Here is an 18,450-nt window from a genome sequence, read left to right on the forward strand (position 1 = left end):
ACGGAAGTGTTAGTGTTGGGTAAGCAAATGGAGGTAAGGATAGATAAGTCTCCTGGCCCTGATGGAATGCATCCCTGGGTACTAAAAAAGAGATGGCGAGAGAAAGAGCAAGTAGACTGGTGGTAATTTTCCAAAATTCACTGGACTCTGGAGCAGTCCCAGCAGATTGGAAAATGGCAAGTGTGATGCCACTGTTTAAAAAAAGGGAAGTAGACAAAATAAGGGGAATTGCAGACCAGTGAGCTTAACCTCAGTAATGGGGAGGATGCTAGAGTCTATTAGCAAGGAAGAAATAACACAGCATCTCAAAAGAAATTGTCCCATTGTACAGATGGAGCATGGGTTAATGATGGGCAGGTCATGCTTCACAAATCTTTTGGAATTCTATGAAGACATTTCAAGCGAGGTGGACAATGGGGACCCAGTGGATGTGGTGTACCTAGATTTCCAAAAGGCCTTTGACAAGGTGCCACACATGAGGCTGCTGCATAAGATAAGGATGCATGGTGTTAGGGGTATAATATTAGGATAGAGGATTGGTTGAGTGACAGGAAGCATACAGTGGGTTTAAATGGGTGCTATTCTGGTTGGCAATCAGTGACTAGTGGTGTGCCTCAGGGATCGGTGTTAGGATCACAATTACTTACAATTTAATTAGATGACTTGGAGTTAGGGACCACGTGTACGGTGTCAACATTTGCTGATGACACTAAGATCAGTGGCAAAGTGTGCAGAGGACTGTGAACCTTTGCAGAGGAACATAGATACTTTGAGTGAGTGGGCAAAGGTCTGGCAGATGGAATACAATGTTAGTAAATGTGAAGTCATACTTTTTGGTTGGAGTAACAGCAAAATAGATTATTATTTGAATGGTTAAAAAGTTGCAGCATGCTGATTTGCAGAGGGACCTCGGTGTCCTTGTGCATGAATCACAGATTGATCTGTAGATACAACAGGTAATTAGGAAGGCAAATGGAATTTTGCCCTTGATTGCTAAGGGGGTTGAGTTAAAAAGCAGAGAGGTAATGCTACAGTTGTACAAGGTGCTGGTGAGGCCACACCTGGAGTACTGAGTTCAGATTTGGTCTCCTCACTTAAGAAAGTGCAAGAGAAATTCAGCCCAATGAATCAGACCACAAAACGAGGATCGCGGTGAAATTGACAAGTGGTTTATTGAACAAAGTGATATCGCAGAAAAGAAATTGACCAGGCTGAAACAGAACTGACAGAAAAGGCAACTAGCATCAACGCTATCTATACTTTTCATTTATTTTAAATTTCTGTCAGGTCGCCTCTCAACTTCCTCAGCTCCAGTGAAAAAAGTTCCAGCTTTTCTTTATAACTCAAACTTTCTATACCTGGCAACATCCTGATAAATCTCTTTTAAACTTCTCCAGCTTGATAATACCCTTCCTAAGGTCACCATGCCTCAGATGCGGGGATAGTTTGGCAAGGTGGAACCTTCATGATAAGCCCAACCAGGATGGCAACTATGCCACGCTATTGGCCTTACGCTGCATCACAAATCAGTCATCTAACCAACTGAACTAGCCGACATCCATAACAATATGCAGGGACACAGGCTCAAACACAGTGGCTATTAACTGGTGAAAGTCCTTCCATATTTTCTCAAAATAACCTCAAGAGTTATTAAAGGAAATGAAGTGCTTTTGAAGTGGAAATATTAGTCTAAAGGGGCAATGCAACAAGCTATTTGCATATATTCGGCACATGAAATGTCAAATGAATAGGAAAATCTATTCTTGGTCATTTTGCTTGAAAATATTGCTAGGACATCAGTAGAATTTCTCCTCACTCTGCCTTTACTTTCAAACAGTGCCACATGATCTTTCACAGGCACCTCAGAGGGACTGATGAGGAATTAATGTAATATTTTATCAGAAAAGGCGGGAACCCCAAGAACGCAGCACTCCCTCAGTACTGCAATCTACTGTCAGCCTAGTTTATGATTTAAGCTTTTGGATAAGGCTTTGACTTTCTTACATAGGATACAGACTAACCTTGAGCCAACGGTGTCAAAATAATTACTGGGGCAGTATCTGGAATACTTTGTAGATAATGGCTCAATTAAACATCAATTCTGAGAAGGAGCATGACCATTTATAGAGTCATAGTTGATTCCCTCCAGTTTTGGGCTCCCCTACCTTTTGAAAAAGAATTTAGCTATTCACCCTATCCATGATCCCCAGGAGTTAATAAACCTCTAAAAGGTCACCCCTCAGCCTCTGATGCTCCAGAGAAAAAAGCCCCAGACAATTCAGCCTCTCCCTGTAACTCAAACCCGCCAGTCTCGGCAACTTCTTTGTATATCTTTTCTGCACCCTCTCAAGTTTAACAACACAGCCGTCAGTTGGAAATCAGACTATATGTCAGGAAGAGAGGAGGTGAAACTTTATGAGAGGAAGACAATTTTAAAAGCATCTTATGACTGAACTTGCTGATATTAATATAATGTAAACTGCCGAGTCAATTTATAAGGTCATGCTTATTTTATATCTGCTATTTAATATTTTAATTTATAGTTTATAACAAATTGCAAATGCGCCTAATGTACAAGTTGTTACAATTCTGGATATCACAATATACAATTTTTTCTTTGTGTTTGCTTTGCTTAAATCTTGTTAAGTGAATCTTCTTGTTTTAAATGTGGAATCTTCATTGTTTTAGTAATAACTGGAATTTTGATTTTTTTTAAAAAGATGGTCTTGATCTCAGAGAAGAAAAAAAACTGGAGCACAGAATGCTGCACGGGCAGTTAGACAGCAGCAATAACGACATGCATTCATATACTATTTTAAACAAAGTGAAATATCCTAGGTGCTTCAGCAGAGTATTATTAAGGAAAAATTGTCACTGAGTCACATGTGACCAGAAGCTTAGTCAAACAGCTAAGTGTTAAGAGAAATTTAAATGGAAATTTTAGCGTGAAATTGAGGGACAAGGAGGTTTAGAAAGACAATTCTAGAGCTTTGGATCTAGGCACCAAAGACACAATTCTAGATCCTGACAGGCAAAAGTTTTCTTTGGAAGGAATGGGTTCTATTGAATGAACTGCCTCTTTTTGTTCTCTGCATTCTTCTATTCTTAATTTTAAAAGGGTACTTAATAAGAATGGAGCCTGCAGGTTTCTGGCTATTTGTCACCATCTATCATTTAAAAAAAATCAAACAATATAAAAAAAAACTTTAACTCCATGAGAGAAAACACAAGGTATGTCAAGAATACTCAAAAAGTCTGAACATCATGAATCATTTACTTTAGGTGGCCAGTTTACAATTATTAAATGAAAATTGACATAGAATGATCATAAGTAATTAAAATTAACACACTTTAAAATATCAAAGGAGAAAAGATTCGAAAATGAATCAAATTAAAAAATAAGTTGGTAATTTGAAATGACAGCAAGATAAAAAGTATCAAGGAATATTGGAAACAATAAGAGTTGTGGGGGTGTTTTACTGTAGGTGGACTACTAAAGGAGTAAGAGAAGGAAATGAGAAGTTAAGAATTTTATGATTTTGTTCTCCATAGTTTTCTCTGTAGAAACGACCAGTGTTCCTTCTGGTAATTGAAAGAAACCAGATGCTTCAAATTCATGCAGGAAATGGAAGGCAGTAATGAAATGGTCACTCAAAAGTTAGCGTGCTGGAATATCAATAAGGCAAATGAGCCAAGTAAAACGCATCCAAGAATATTTTGGAGGGGAAAAATATCTTTGGCTAAAAGTCTTCTGCAGCTTGATAAACCCAGAGATAGTACTTCAAGATTGGATAGTAGCTCAAGTTATTCCAATATACTTTAAAGAAAAAGGTCATGACCATGTTCCAAGGAATGATGGGCTGGTTAACTTGACATTAGCATGCTAAAGCAAACAGTTCAAGTTCATTTAAAAGTAAAATATGGGTTCTACATTTAACAGATTGATCAGAATATTCTGAGGAGCAATGGAATCGAGGGGTGTTACATATCTGCCCCTTGAGAAGGCAATCAGTGAGGCAGGTGGGATACAGAATGAAGGTGTAAACTTAAAAGCAACTGATTACATAACAGGAGACAAAGAGTAATGACCACTAATAACGATTATAACATTAGACAGGCATAGCAAGCAAAGTAAGGCATAGACCAGTCGATGCAAATATTTCATCTCACTCCATGGGTTGAATTTTCTCCTCTCTAGAGGTGTGAGAAGGGGAAGTAACTGGGCAAGTTGGCCTTGGAGAGATAATTGTCCATTTCGCATTCCCTGTTTCCTCGTAGTTGGGAAAGGAGGTCAGTTTCCTGACTGGAATACCAGAGTGACCAGCCTACTGGTAATGGAGTCGCCAATTGCCAAAACTTTCTGCTATCAGAGGCAAGGATGGGAGACAAAGAGTGATCCCTGAAAGCCACCTACCTGTTTGTACCTCCAATCTCTCCACACTATCTCCCCACAATCCCACCCCACAATAAAGAAGAAAACAAATTACATATCCCACCTTTGGATCCCCAAAAGAGATGGTCTTGATTGATGGTCTTTAGGATCCAGAAACTGCTGGCCTTTGATTAGTAGCAGCTTCCAGCAATCTGGGACATTAATGTCAAGGCCCGAGAAACTGAGCTGAGCTCTGCCTGGCAGCTGTTACTGAGCTGATTGGTGGACAGTAGGTCAGGTAGCTCAGTGGTGGGGAATGTCATATTTGTCACCCCCACATGTCGTTGATAAAAAATAAAGTCACAATCTACTATCATGGAGAAATGTTTATTGAAAAACTTTATGCGTGACAATTTAAAGGTCTGAATTCTTGCAGACTTTCTCCTATCACAGGATGGTGATGATCTGCGGCCCCCTCAATGTATTCAAAAGTAAGACAACCAAATAAACTGTTTTTTGGTAGTCTGAGGGAGGAATGCAAGCTAGAATGCCTAAAAAGCCATCCATCTCTATTTGAAAAGGATCTTTAATGTCCTCCAGGACAGGTGCATAAGGCCTTCAGACATGAGAGCAGAATTGGGCCATTAGGCCCATCGAGTCTGCCCCGCATTCAATTATGGCTGATAGGTTTCTCAACCCTATTCTCTTGCCTTCTCCCAGTAATGCTTGATCCCTTTGGCAATCAAGAACCTATCTCTGACTTAAATACATTAAATGACTGCCCTCCACAGTCCTCTACAGCAATAAGTTCCACACATTCACCAACCTCTGGCTGGAAAAATTCCTCCTCATCTCAGTTCTAAAGGGTTGTCCCTTCACTCCAAGGATGTGCCCTCAGATCCTAGTCTCTCTGATTTGTGGAAACATCTTCTCCATGTCTAACCTAATGATGGCTCACAGTATTCTGTAAGTTTCAATAAGATCATCCCTCATCCTTCTAAACTCCATTGAGTACAAACCCAGAGTCCTCATCCACTCCTCATATGACAAGCCCTTCATTCTTGGATCATTCTTGTGTAATTCCTCTAACCCCTCCAATGCTAGCGCATCCTTCCTTGATCTGGGGCCCAAAACTTCTCACGATATTCCAGAGCCTTATACAGCCTCAGCAGTATGCCTCTGCTCCTGAAATGAATGTTAACATTGCCTATGCCTTCCTAACTGCCAACTGAACATGCATGTTAACCTTTGAGAGAATCCTAAACTAGGATTCTGAGTGCTTTTTATTTAGAAAATAGTCTCTGCCTCGATTCTTCCTACCAAAGTCATAAGCACACATTTTCCTATTTTGTATTCCAATTGCCCCTTTTGGCCCACTTCCTTAGCTTGTCCAAGTCCTTCTGCAACCTCCCCACTTCCTCAACATTACTTGTCCTACAGGCTCTCTTTGTGTCATTTGTAAATTTAGCAAGCTAGCAATTACTTCCTTCATCCAGGTCATTAACGTACAAGGTAAATATTATGGTCCCAATATTGACCTCTGCAGAACTCCACCAGTCACTGGTTTCATCATAAAAAAGAACATTTTCACTTATTCTTTGCCTTCTGCCAGTCAGCCAATCCTCTATCCATGCCAGTATTTTGCCCCTAACACTATGGAATCATCTTATTGAGCAGTCTCATGTGCCACACCTTGTCAAATATCTTCTGGAAATCTAAATAGTTCACACCCACTGGCTCTCCTTTGTCTAACTTGCTCTTTACCTCCTCAAGAATTCTAACAGTTTGTTAGGGATGGCCTCCCCTTGACTAAGCCACGCTGACTCAGTGCTATTTCACCATGCACTACCAAGTATTCCACAAATCTCATCCTTAATCACGGACTCTCAAAATCATACCAATGACCAAGGTCAGGCTAACTGGCCCATAGTTTCCTATCTTCTGCCTCCTTCGGTTCTTAAATAGGGATGTTACATTTGCCAATTTCCAGACCTTCTCTGACTCAAGAGACTTAATCCATCTCATCTGAAAGACAACTCCTCTAATAATGTTGGAAAACATAAAACAGGATAATGAGTAGTTAGACAGTAGGAACAACAATAACTTGCATTTACATAGCACATTTAGTTCAGTATTCTATCTGAAGGAGCTCCACAGAAGCTAATCGAGCAAAATTTGATACTAAGCAAAATAAGAAGAAGATATTGTAGGATAGATGACCAGATGCTTTCAACAGTATCAATCTGTAGTTTTAAATCCACAAGTATCTGATTCAGGGTCAAGGTGTTACCAAATAAGATTAATAAGAGTGCACACTACAACATTTGAAGAGTCAATGACATTCGTAATCTTTTGAAGACAAAATGAATATAAAATTAATACTTCTTCAAAAAGGGATTACAAGGCATTCACATAAATGTGAATAGAAGCCTCATGAGTAATTTTGAGGAGCTCACTTCACTAAAATGATGAAATACAAATAATCCTTGAAGTTGCTGTATAATATCATTTTAAGAATTGAGTCAAATTCCTCTCACTACCATCTTTCAAAAAAAATTAATCATTGGATTAATGGATCTGATGGTCTAACAGAGAAAGAAATTTGAAGACACAAAACATTTGAAAGACACAACCATTTCCAGATTTAAGCAGTTAAAAATCACACAACACCAGATTATAGTCCAGCAGGTTTATTTGGACTGTAACTTGGTGTTGTGCGAATTTTAACTTTGTACACCCCAGTCCAACACCAGCACCCCCAAATCAAATTTAAACAAAAATCACTTAGATTTCCATTTTATACCATTTTGTGACACAAATCACAGAAGCAACCTTAGAAATTAATACGCAATTTGGGAAATTAATATGCCAAACTATTTAGTGGGGTTATGCTAATCAGGGAAAACATGAGATATCTGTGTGCAAAATTAATCATTATGTCGAAGATATAGCACAGCTTCTTTCATTCTGTCACTAGGCAGGAGTTAACATACATATGCATACACAGAATGACAATCCTGTTCAAATTTCTAAGTCTGTCTGGCACTTTTGTTGAAATATGCTAAGGACATGACACTTGTGTCCTTATAGTTCACAATATGAACTATATATTATTCTTGATTATATAAGACACTACCTAAGCTTCACAATCACTGTAAAAATATCTTATATTCCATCTACTTTTCATTAGTGAAAATCGAGTGCAATATGATTCTGCTGCTTTCCAAAGAATAAGATATAGCAAAACTAATAGTTGAACAATGTTGCAGTTAGTTCCCTGGTTTATTCATGGGCATGCCACAAAATGTATTAACCAATAAGAACACATGGGTTTATCTATAACAATTGTCAGACAGGACTAAAGAAGCTCCAAGGAGAACTTTATTCTTTAATAAAATTATACTTGACGAAAATAATACATGCAAAAAAGAAAACACTCAAACATCACTAATTTAGATAAGCATTGAGTAATTAATCAAAACCAAAACAAAAGTCAAAGGCAAAGGCAGTAAACAGAATATTTGTTTCATACATCTTCGCAGCTATTGAAGATGGATTATAATGAAAATAATTGTTGGTGCACATTCTGATTGGACTTTTGATAATAGTCCTCTTGGCATTCTAAAGTATAAATCAATATATTTTGTACCCACACTAATAGTTTTTCATTGATTTAAACTGATTTAAAAGAGACAAAGATCATTATAATTACATGTCCCTGAAATAAAGTGCACTTTAGTGTGACCCCTTCTACTTGTAATCAAGAGTTGGACGCAAGATAAATTAAACATTTTTAGTAATGATATTTCCAGGTTTACAAAATACCCATCTGTCTCTGAAATCACCAAGAATCCCTACATGGTGAGCTTCTGACATTTGTGTTATTGCCTGCGCGAGACCAGAGACCAGGAAAAATGTAATGAATGTTATATCTAATACTTTATTGAACCTCAGAACAGTATAGTCAAGATACACGTGCTTAAAGATATTTCTTGCAATTTTCCTCACCACATAAGTTTCCATAACCAAAAGAGAAATTGCTGGAAAATCTCAGCAGGTCTGGCAGCATCTGTAAGGAGAGAAAAGAGCTGACGTTTTGAGTCGAACTGACCCTTTGTCAAAGCTGCAAATTTGCTTTTATACGTAAGTCTCCATTGCTGCTATGCATGTATCTTTCTCTAATTTGCCTTGCAACCTTAAATATTTTGCACTTTTCTGCTTTTTGGTGAAATTGGTAGGCAGCAGTTTTTCCTTTTGGAGTAGCATGAGTAATGAGGTGTTAATTTCTAGTGCATAACTTTGGCACCTGGTTTCACAGTGGAGGTATGGTGGCATACAAGAAACAAATGTCGATTACACATGCTGTCCCATACACAGTATAGGTGTTAGGAAAATGGTTGCAAAGATTTTAAGCAGAATATGGATGAAACCGATAAGTCAATCACAGCTCAGTTAGCATCCCTAAGCCAAAACGTTAGGGGTTCAAATATCTGAGTAATGTATTTAGGCCACACAATCTTTCAACTGGGTAACTAAATCAAACCATCCAGTTGCATGAACACAAAATATCCATGGCAAAGTTTGAACAAGAACTGAGGAGCTCGCCCAGTGTCTAGCCAAAGTTATTCCTCAACCAACAGCACATTTAAAAACTAAGAACATCTGGTCATCATCATGCTGCTGTTTGTTGAATCTTGTTGCACTCAAATTGGCTGTCACATTTCCTACATCAGTAAGTATTCATCAAAAATACTTAATTAGGTGTGAAATGCTTTTTGACATCCTGAGGTTGTGAAAAGCTTTACATGGAGGGGGGGAAAGAAAGTACATGAAACTTTGTATGAAATCAACCAACCTCTCCATTTATACTTAAAAATCCTGAAATTCTTTCCTTACATTATCTACTAGCAGCATGTAAATAGACAAAACAAATTTTACATACAAATTAACTGACACACAGAGGAAACTGAAGGATATGCACATGTTAAAAAGGCACAGTACTGTACATATATGGACAAGAAACATTATACAGTCAATCAAACTCCACAGATAGAATAGTTTAAAGCCTTAATGTTTTGAGCTAAAAATCACACAACACCAGGTTATAGTCCAATAGGTTTATTTGGAAGCACTAGCTTTCGGAGCGCTGCTCCTTCATAAGATGGTTGTGCAGTATAAGATCGTAAGACACAGAATTTATAGCGAAAAGTTTACATTGTGATGCAACTGAAATTATATATTGAAAAAGACCTGAATTGTTTGTTAAGTCTCTCATCTTTTAGAACGATCATGTTGGTTTCAGTTCTTTCATATGTAAATCCAAGAACTTTTTTAAAAGTTACATTCTCAAATGAACTTTATCAATAACTGCCATGTCAGCCCAGAAAATGCATTGAAGGTGCGAGGTGCCCTGTGTGAGGCAGTGTGTGCCCCAATGTTCAGACTAATTCTAATCGAAGAAAGGGATTTACAGAATCTCACATGGATTCATGCAGTTTTTGAGCAAAATAAAATGTAATTCTGCAAGTACAAACTCACTCCACAAACTTGTGTGTGTGTGTGTGTATGTGGGTTTATATGTGGAGGGCTATGAGTGTCTGTGAGAGAGTGTGTGTATGTATCTGAGTGTGAGTGTAAAGGGTTATAAGTCTGTGAGAGGGTGCGTGTGTGGGTGTCAGTGTGGTTGTATATGTGTGAGCGAATGAGAGAGAGCTTGTGTGTGCACAAGAGGGTCTTCGTGAATGTAAAAGTGTGTGTGTGTATATATAGTGCAGTGGAGTCACCTGTAGTGCGACATGATCCCAATGGGTACCGAATTTGGCTCCCAACCTTGCTCAGCCACTTTGGGTTGTTGCTTGTCCTGAAGTCTGCCTTGCAGGACTTTCACCCAAAGGTCCAAGGTCAAATGACCTGGACTACTAAAGTGTTCTCCGACTGGGAGATAACCCTCCTGTCTGGTGATTGTTGTGCGGTGTCCATTCATCCATTGCCGTAGCCTCGGCTCAGTCTCGCCAATGAACCATGCCTCAGGGCATCCTTGACTGCAGCGTATGAGATAGACAACATTGACTGAGTTGCATGAATACCTGCCGCATGCATGGTGGGTGCTGTCCCCACGTGTGATGGTAGTATCCATGTTGACATTCTGACACGTCTTGCAGCCGTGACAAGGTTGTATGGTGTCGTCCTGAAAGCCGGGCAGTTTGCTGCAATGATCTGTTCAAGGTTTGGTGGTTATTTAAAGGCAAGAAGTGGAGGCATAGGGAAGGTCTGGGTGAGGTGCTCATCCTCATTGATAATGTGTTGCAGGTCACGAAGAACATGGGGTAGTTTTTCAGCTCCTGGGAAGTACAGGACAACAAAGGGTACCCTGTCGGTCGCAGCTCATGTCTGTCTCCTGAGGAGTTCATTACAGTTTCTCACTGTGGCACATCGGAACTGGAGGTCGATGAGTTGAGCATCATACCCCATTCTTATGAGGACATTCTTGAGTACTTCCAAGTGCCCATCACATTCCTCCTCATCTGATCAGATCCGGTGTACGCATAGGGCTAATCCGTAAGGGATGGCTGTTTTAATATGTTTTGGGTGGAAGCTGGAGAAGTATAACATCATGAGATTATCCGTGGGTTTGCGGGAGAGTGTGGTGCTGAGGTGCCCATCCTTGATAGAGATGCATGTGTCCAAGAATGAGACAGATACTAGAGCATAGTGCATGGTGGGTTTGATGGTAGGATGAAACTCGCTGATATCACAGTGTAGATGTTTCACTGTTTCCTCGGCCTGCGTCCAGAGGAACAAAGAGGTGTTAATATACTTGATGTATAGTGTTAGTTGGAGGTCCTGCGTAAAGAAGAAGTCTTGTTCGAACATGAAAATGTTGGCATTTTGGGGTGCAAATTTGGTCCCCATGGCTGTTCAGTGTGTCTGAATGAAGAATTGGTTGTCAAAGGCGAAAACATTGTGGTCGAGGATGCAGCAAATGAGTTGTAGGATGGCAGTTGTTGGTGTTGAGTACTGAGGCTGTTGCTGCGATGCCATCATTGTGGGGGATGTTGGTATAGAGTGCTAAAAACATCCAATCTGACAAGGAATGTTCCCGGTTCGATTGGTCCATGGGTGCTGAGTTTCTGCAAGAAATCTGTAGTGTCGCGATAGAAGCTGGCGGTTTTCTGTACAATGCGTTTTAAGGTGCCCTCGACATAGCCAGAGAGGTCCTCACACAGGCTCCCACAGCCTGATATGATGGGACATCCTGGTGTGTTGGCTTTGTGCATCTTCAGAAGGCAGTAGAAGTCACCTACGCGAGAAGTACATGGGATGAAGACATGTAGGGATATCTGAAGGACTGGAATCCAATGTCCTGATCAATGTGTTTAGTTCACGGGTGTGCTCTTTGGTCGGATTGGCCAGTAGTTGCCTGTAGTGTTCCTGGTTGTTCAGTTGTCGGTACACTTCCTTGCAATAATTTATTCTATTCTGAAAGACGATGGCTACTCCTTTATCTGTTGGTTTGATGACAACATTATGATTGGTTTTGAGAGCATGGATGGCATTACATTGTGATTAGGTGATGTTCTGCTCTACCTTGTGAGTGCAGCTGATGAATCTGGCAGTTATATAGTTCCTGACGGTTTGAGCATACATGTCAGACCCAGGGCAGTAGCCTTCTAGTGGGGTCAAGTTGACTCCTTCTTTGGTTGTCCCTCGACGCACCCCTGTGATGACTATTCCAATTCCTCAGTGGGCTCACTGCTTGCATCTTGAAAGAATTCCCGGAGTCTCATTGGTCTGATGAATTCCTCTGTGTCTGCTGCAAGAACCATGGGGTCCATTTTGGTGGTGGGGCAGGAAATAAAACCCCTGCTAAGAACTTCAATCTCTTCTGGTTGAAGGGTGTGGTCCGATAAGTTGACGATCGACTTCCCCGTGGTGAAAATGCTTTCCACTGTGGTGCCAGGGTGCTTGGCTACTGCTGGTGGTGATGCCCAGTTACTCCACTTGTTTTTTTGTTCTTGTTGTGCATATACGTGGTGTAGTTTTGTTGCCTTATTTAACAATGTCCCGTAACTGTACTGCTATATCCTGAATGCAGGCTGAGAGTGTGGAGTCCATCTTAATTTCAAAGCTGTGGCACCTACTGTAGGGTTGGTCATTGAGATGATTGAGGAGTTTGCGAGAGGTGCATTGGGAAAGTTTCTTAGCGTAGTCTGTGTTGTAGGTCGGCTTGAATGGGTTCATGATTCGTAATCCTTTTTGGATCTTTCCTGCATTTTTGCAGAAACTTGATATCTGTGTCGATATGTGCGATCTTCACAGAATTCCTCTCCACTTTGAGCTGGCAATTAGTAGTGTCAATAGTAGTCATGATGTGGAGGTGCCAGTGTTGGACTGGGGTGGACAAAGTTAAAAATCACACAACACCAGGTTATAGTCCAGCAGGTTTATTCAGATGCACTAGCCTTCAAAGTGCTGCTCCACATCAGGTGGTTGTGTAGTATAAGATTGTCAGCTCACACATATACACCCACACTCACACTCAAACACATACACATACTCTCATTCCCCCCCCCCCCCCCCCCCCCCATCCCTCCCCCCACCGCCCGACACACACACACAAGTTTGTGGGGTGAATTTGTACTTGCAGAATTACATTTTATTTTGCTCAAAAACTGCATGAATCCATGTAAGATTCTGTAAATCCCTTTTTTTTTAGAAATAGAATTAGTCTGAACATTGGGGTACAGACAGCCTCACACAGGGCACCTCACTCCTTCAATGCACTATCTGGGCTGACATGGCACTTACTGTTAAAGTTCACTGGAGAATGTAACTTTTTTAAAAAGTTCTTGCATTTCCATATGAAAGAATTGAAACCAACATGGTCATTCTAAAAGATGAGGGACTTAACAAACAATCCAAGTCTTTTTCAATATATAATTTCAGTTGCATCACAATGTAAACTTTTGCTATGAACTCTGCGTCATACGATCTTATACTCCACAACCACTTGATGAAGGAGCAGCACTCTGAAAGCTAGTGCTTCCAAATAAACCTGTTGGACTATAACCTGGTGTTGCGTGATTTTTAAACTTTGTACACCCCAGTCCAACACCAGCATCTCCAAATCCTTAATGTTTTGAAGCAAGTTTATAAAGAAGAAATACTGCAATAGCCAAATAGCCATGTCCAAACAGGAAATGCAAATATAAAAATGATCAGTAATACGTAAATACCTTCCGAAGTAGAAAGAGACACAAAAATAGAATGAACCTGCATTAATAAAGCCCACTTATGACCTCAGTATACCACAAATTGCTTTGCCAATGGAGTACTGTTGGACAGTTACAATTGTAATGTCAGGAAGCATTAAATTAAAATAAAAGTTTTAAAAGGTTATATGAAGGATAATTACAGAAATAGAGCAAAAGCGAAGAAAACAGTAAGAACCAAAGTCAAATATGGAATGGAGGAAACAGAAAAGTATTTATCACCCAAGATTTTCCTGTATCACCCATTCTCCTTCATAGTATATAAAACAAGTACAGCTATCAAATCCAAAAATCAACATGCTACAAATTATTTAACCCAAAATCCTTCAGTTATAACTTTACAAATCATTCAGAAAAATTGAACTCTCAATTCTGTAAATGGCTACCTCTGTAACTCGGACATTTGACAGTTCATTTGAATGAAAAGTTGTTAAACTGGGTAAAGTTGGCAACATCCAATTGGATCTGAAAATAAATTGTATCTTATAATTTTAAATTTCTCTCTTATAAACATTCAAACACTTGCCCCTGTCTTCTGACTGCTGTGCACTATTTCCTGTTCAAAGCATGTTGACAATCTTCGGATGTCACTGAATTCTGCCAACACATATATTCCAGTTCAGTAAAAATCTTGCTCTTGCCTCCCAAAGGTAAATTGAAACTTTATTTGAACAGAACTCGAGAGAACTAAATTGCATACCAAGATTCAGACTCCACAATTTGGCCTCATACATTAAGTACACAAAGACACAATTGCAGACTGTGAAAAGGACTTGCAACTGTCCAAAAATGATAGACAGGAAAGTTTGGTCATTAGTCTATAAGCTTGTATCATACTGTCATGGAGAATATTAGTATCCACTAGGAGCCACATAATCTTTTAAGAGACAAAAACACAGAAAGAAATTTGTCCAGTTTAGGGCAGAACAATTTGAAAATTAGGATTTTGACCCCACAATGAATGGAAAACACAGTAAAGGCATCACTCAGTATCTCATCAACTTCTGTATACTGCAACAGACGCCACTGTTAAGGACACATCCAATTCCCTTTGGAATGCTTAAAATAAATCTTTTGACAAGTCTAAAACTTATGACAGTGATGAATGATCCTTTGTGAAAATAGAAACCTAGTTTTTGACGCAACTTTTCCCCACGTCTCGATTCCCTCTACTTTTTCCAATTTACTCAATTTGTAAAGATTACATTTAATATATTTAATACTTTCAAGACATTTGCCTGATGTCTACAACTTCCAAGAATAAAAATACATAGCTCTCTAAATTTATTCTGGGAATTAGTTTCAAATAAAGTGACAGTCTCCTCTGTACTTTCACTCGAGCATCTCTATTGGCCACAGTAGAAGTGGAAAAAACTGAAAATATTCCATAAATCTGTCAGCTGCTGTGGAGAGAGCCAGAGCTAACATTTTAGGTTGATGGCCTTTCAACAGATCAACTCTTACACTTGTCACACGAGGGGAACAAAAACTACCTGTGACCAAATTAAATTTTGACATTAGGACAGCATTTTGTTAGGTATTATCTTGTCTTAACAAACAGCTTTCGATGTAACTTCATAGCACTGACCATAAACCTTTAACAGTTCATGGACGCTTAAATCTTTTTCTACTTTTTGCTTTAAATTCAAATCCTGGATTTTGTACACGTTCCTAGCATTAGCCCAATTCAGCCACATAACCCTCCATTTAGTCATATTAAGTTACACATGTTAGACACAGGCTGATTTCCTGATTGTAATCTGGTTGTAATTTATTTTTCTCACAACAGGTCCTGACACCCACACAAATCTTTGTATCATTCATCAGCTTACATACAGTTCCTCCCAAGCCTTTATCCTGATCATTAGTACAGATTGTGAAGAGTTATAGCCTCAGACTAACTCTTGCTTATGCAACCCCTCCAAATCAACCCCATGTGTCACTACAATTAATAACATCCTTCCATGACGATGCATGGCCAATTCCCCCTTCAACCTAAAGTTGTACATTAATCCTGCAGGATTTTAATTTTATTTAATACCCTATTGTGTGTACCTTGACAAATTGGCCAAACAACGGATACTGATAACAATCCCACAGAGAACAAAATAGCTGATATGCTCATCTTTAGGTATTTTAATGAAAATAAAAATATCAAAATACAAATTGTGCAACACTATCAGAAATTCTTATTATTGCTTACTAATAACGCAATCTGTGTCATTCTAAACTTCCTCTGAAGCAGCAGATTAGATTACTTACAGTGTGGAAACAGGCTCTTCGGCCCAACAAATCCACACCAACCCGCAACCCACCCCTTCCCCTACATTTACCCCTTTACCCAACACTACGGGCAATTTAGCATGGCCAATTCACCTGACCTGCACATCTTTGGACTGTGGGAGGAAACCGGAGCACCCGGAGAAAACCCACACAGACACGGGGAGAATGTGCAAACTCCACACAGTCAGTCACCTGAGTCAGGAATTGAACCCAGGTCTCTGGCGCTGTTCCACTGTACTGCCAACGAAGCAATGCCGAATGTTTAATGATATTAAAAATGCAATACAAACGCAAGTTGTTATTGCTGTAGTTGTAAACCAGAGGTCCCAAGCATCAAATGCAAAGGGAGAATAAGAATGTAACATGAGAATCCTTGGACATTAAAATTCAAGTATATTGAAATAAATATTTCCATTAAGGATTGTTTTAGATTTCCTATGTTCCATTACTGTACCAGGACTAAAAGAAAGTTAGTAACAAATTTGGAAAGCGAGGACTGCAGATGCTGGAGATTAGAGTCTATAGTGCGGTGCTATAAAAACACAGCAGGACAGGCAGCATCTGAGGAACAGGAGAATCGACGTTTCAGGCAAAAGCCCCTCATCAGTCTTGAACTACCTGAACATTATGCAAGTTTGAGAAGGGAGCCAGCTAAAAATATGTACACAATCCAATGATACAATACTTATTTGAGGAAAACTGTAGGCTTGCCTAATCATCATTCTGACTGTTAAGTCTGCAATCTGTCACACAGCCTCCACACCATCAGGTAACTGTCAACTGGAGCCATTTTATCCCTGGTTATTCTTCAACAGGGTAGTCAGAGAATGGTTAGTGATTCCTGCATTTCTGTCCCAGTAGTGGGAATTTTGCTTCAGATTATCCAAATTGGGTATACATTTCCAGAAGAGATATTTGCAGGATTCACAAAGGAAGATTAGATGGAATAGGACAAATAGAATTAGTTTATTAAAGAGTGGCTGAAAGGTTTCTCTCTGGGCTTTGTGACTCTGCACGCAAGACAGGATGGAGAATGATGCCTCGGTTTTACTGTAGACAGGCAGGAGGCTGGAAGAACAGATCAAGCCAAGCGGCATCAGGAGGTGCAGAAGTCAATGTTTTGGGTGTAACCCTTCTTCAGGACTGGGGGTGGGTGTGGGGGGAGCTGCAGATAAAGGGGGATGCAAGGGCAGGGTGGTGAAGTAGGGACAGGTGACATCGTGTGGCCAAATTTGAGGGAGGCAGAGAACTACTTCAGAGTGGGCATCATTTGAAGAGACTTTGCAGTGAGACAAACTTGGTTAGAGATTGTGACAGTCAGCCCCCACAGCAGACAGACAGGTGGCGACAGAGCTGAGAATAGCCAAACCTACTATAATCACCGTGTATCTGTTAACGAAATCAATGCTTCAACCGCAGTTCTTAAACCTCTACCCAGTTGCAAAACAAAATCCTTCGGCGCCACGAGCAACATTATCTGAAGTTCTGCATAGACAGCGTCCTGAATAAACACAATTCCAGCAAGATACAAATTACAATTCCAGCCAGCTGGAAAGATGTCACGTCAAAATGTAATGGGCTTCACCTTTACCTCTCCTTCTTCCTCCTCCTGATACTGGTCATAGTAATCCTGGCTGGACTCGTAGGCAGAGTTGGGTCCCAACAGCAGGACCTGCATGAAGCACAGAGACACGAACAGCCGTGACAGGCTCCAAACTCGGCCAGATTTCTGACAACTCCGGAAAAGCAACTCGCTGCAGCAAACGTGCATTTTCCTTTTGTTTTGGCTTTGTTTTCCCTCTCTCAAAATAAAAGTTGCATGAACACAAAACTCTTTAACAAGTCGAAGACCAAACTTCCCAGTTTTCTGGAAATATGGAGAGAAAAGTCGTTGAGACAGCAAAACGTCCTTTTTGACTTTTTTGTAGTACCAATGCGCTTTCTGCTCCCTCAGCTCCCCGGGATCAAAAAAAGAACCCTGCGTCTTTTGAATGTGGAGCTACTTGAGGATGAGAGTGATCGCAGATTCGGAAGTGCAATTAAAAAGGTGGTTGATGCCTAGAGGCGGTCTCTCTACGCTCACTGCCTGTCAACATACTTTCCCCGACATAAAACAATAAGTTAAAGCATGTTGGTGCAGCGAGATATAAAACCGAAATCTGATCCCTGCCCTTCGCCAACTGCACGCCTACATTAACCCTTTCGACCCCTGCCACATCCCATGTCGACTAATTAAACAGAGGATAGGCCATTCAGCCCTTTATTTGACTCCTGATGCTGCGCGAAATGCTTTTAAACCTGGTGTTGAGGCGGGGAGGGGACAGGGGAAAAATTGACAGTGTTCATGACAGTGTGTGGGGGTTAGTAGTATCTTTGGCTGAGATCACTTTGTCACAAACTCCTGGATGGATTTCTCATGGCTGTTGGAGAATTTAGCCCAAATTAATCAGAGATCACAAACACACAGATCGGACTGAGAACTGACAAGGATTTATTTAACAAACATGGAAGAGACTTGACCCC

The 18,450-nt window shown here is 40.1% G+C and overlaps 1 protein-coding gene across 5 annotated transcripts in view; it reads right to left on the reverse strand.

Annotated features, from left to right (window-relative positions):
* The window catches only part of LOC140491966 (vascular endothelial growth factor C-like), a 79,929-nt gene extending 61,866 nt beyond the window's left edge, over positions 1-18,063 (reverse strand). For 3 of the 5 annotated variants that reach the window (XM_072590495.1, XM_072590492.1, XM_072590490.1), the window contains exon 1: positions 17,513-18,063. In XM_072590495.1, the coding sequence (XP_072446596.1) occupies positions 17,513-17,698 (186 nt within the window). In that variant the 5' untranslated portion in view covers positions 17,699-18,063. The remainder of the gene's footprint in view (positions 1-17,512) is intronic. The other 2 variants (XM_072590494.1, XM_072590493.1) reach the window with 1 other exon arrangement.
* Positions 18,064-18,450: the final 387 nt, after the last annotated feature.

Source organism: Chiloscyllium punctatum, chromosome 20, assembly GCF_047496795.1.
Source record: "Chiloscyllium punctatum isolate Juve2018m chromosome 20, sChiPun1.3, whole genome shotgun sequence".
NCBI classification, from domain to species: domain Eukaryota; kingdom Metazoa; phylum Chordata; class Chondrichthyes; order Orectolobiformes; family Hemiscylliidae; genus Chiloscyllium; species Chiloscyllium punctatum.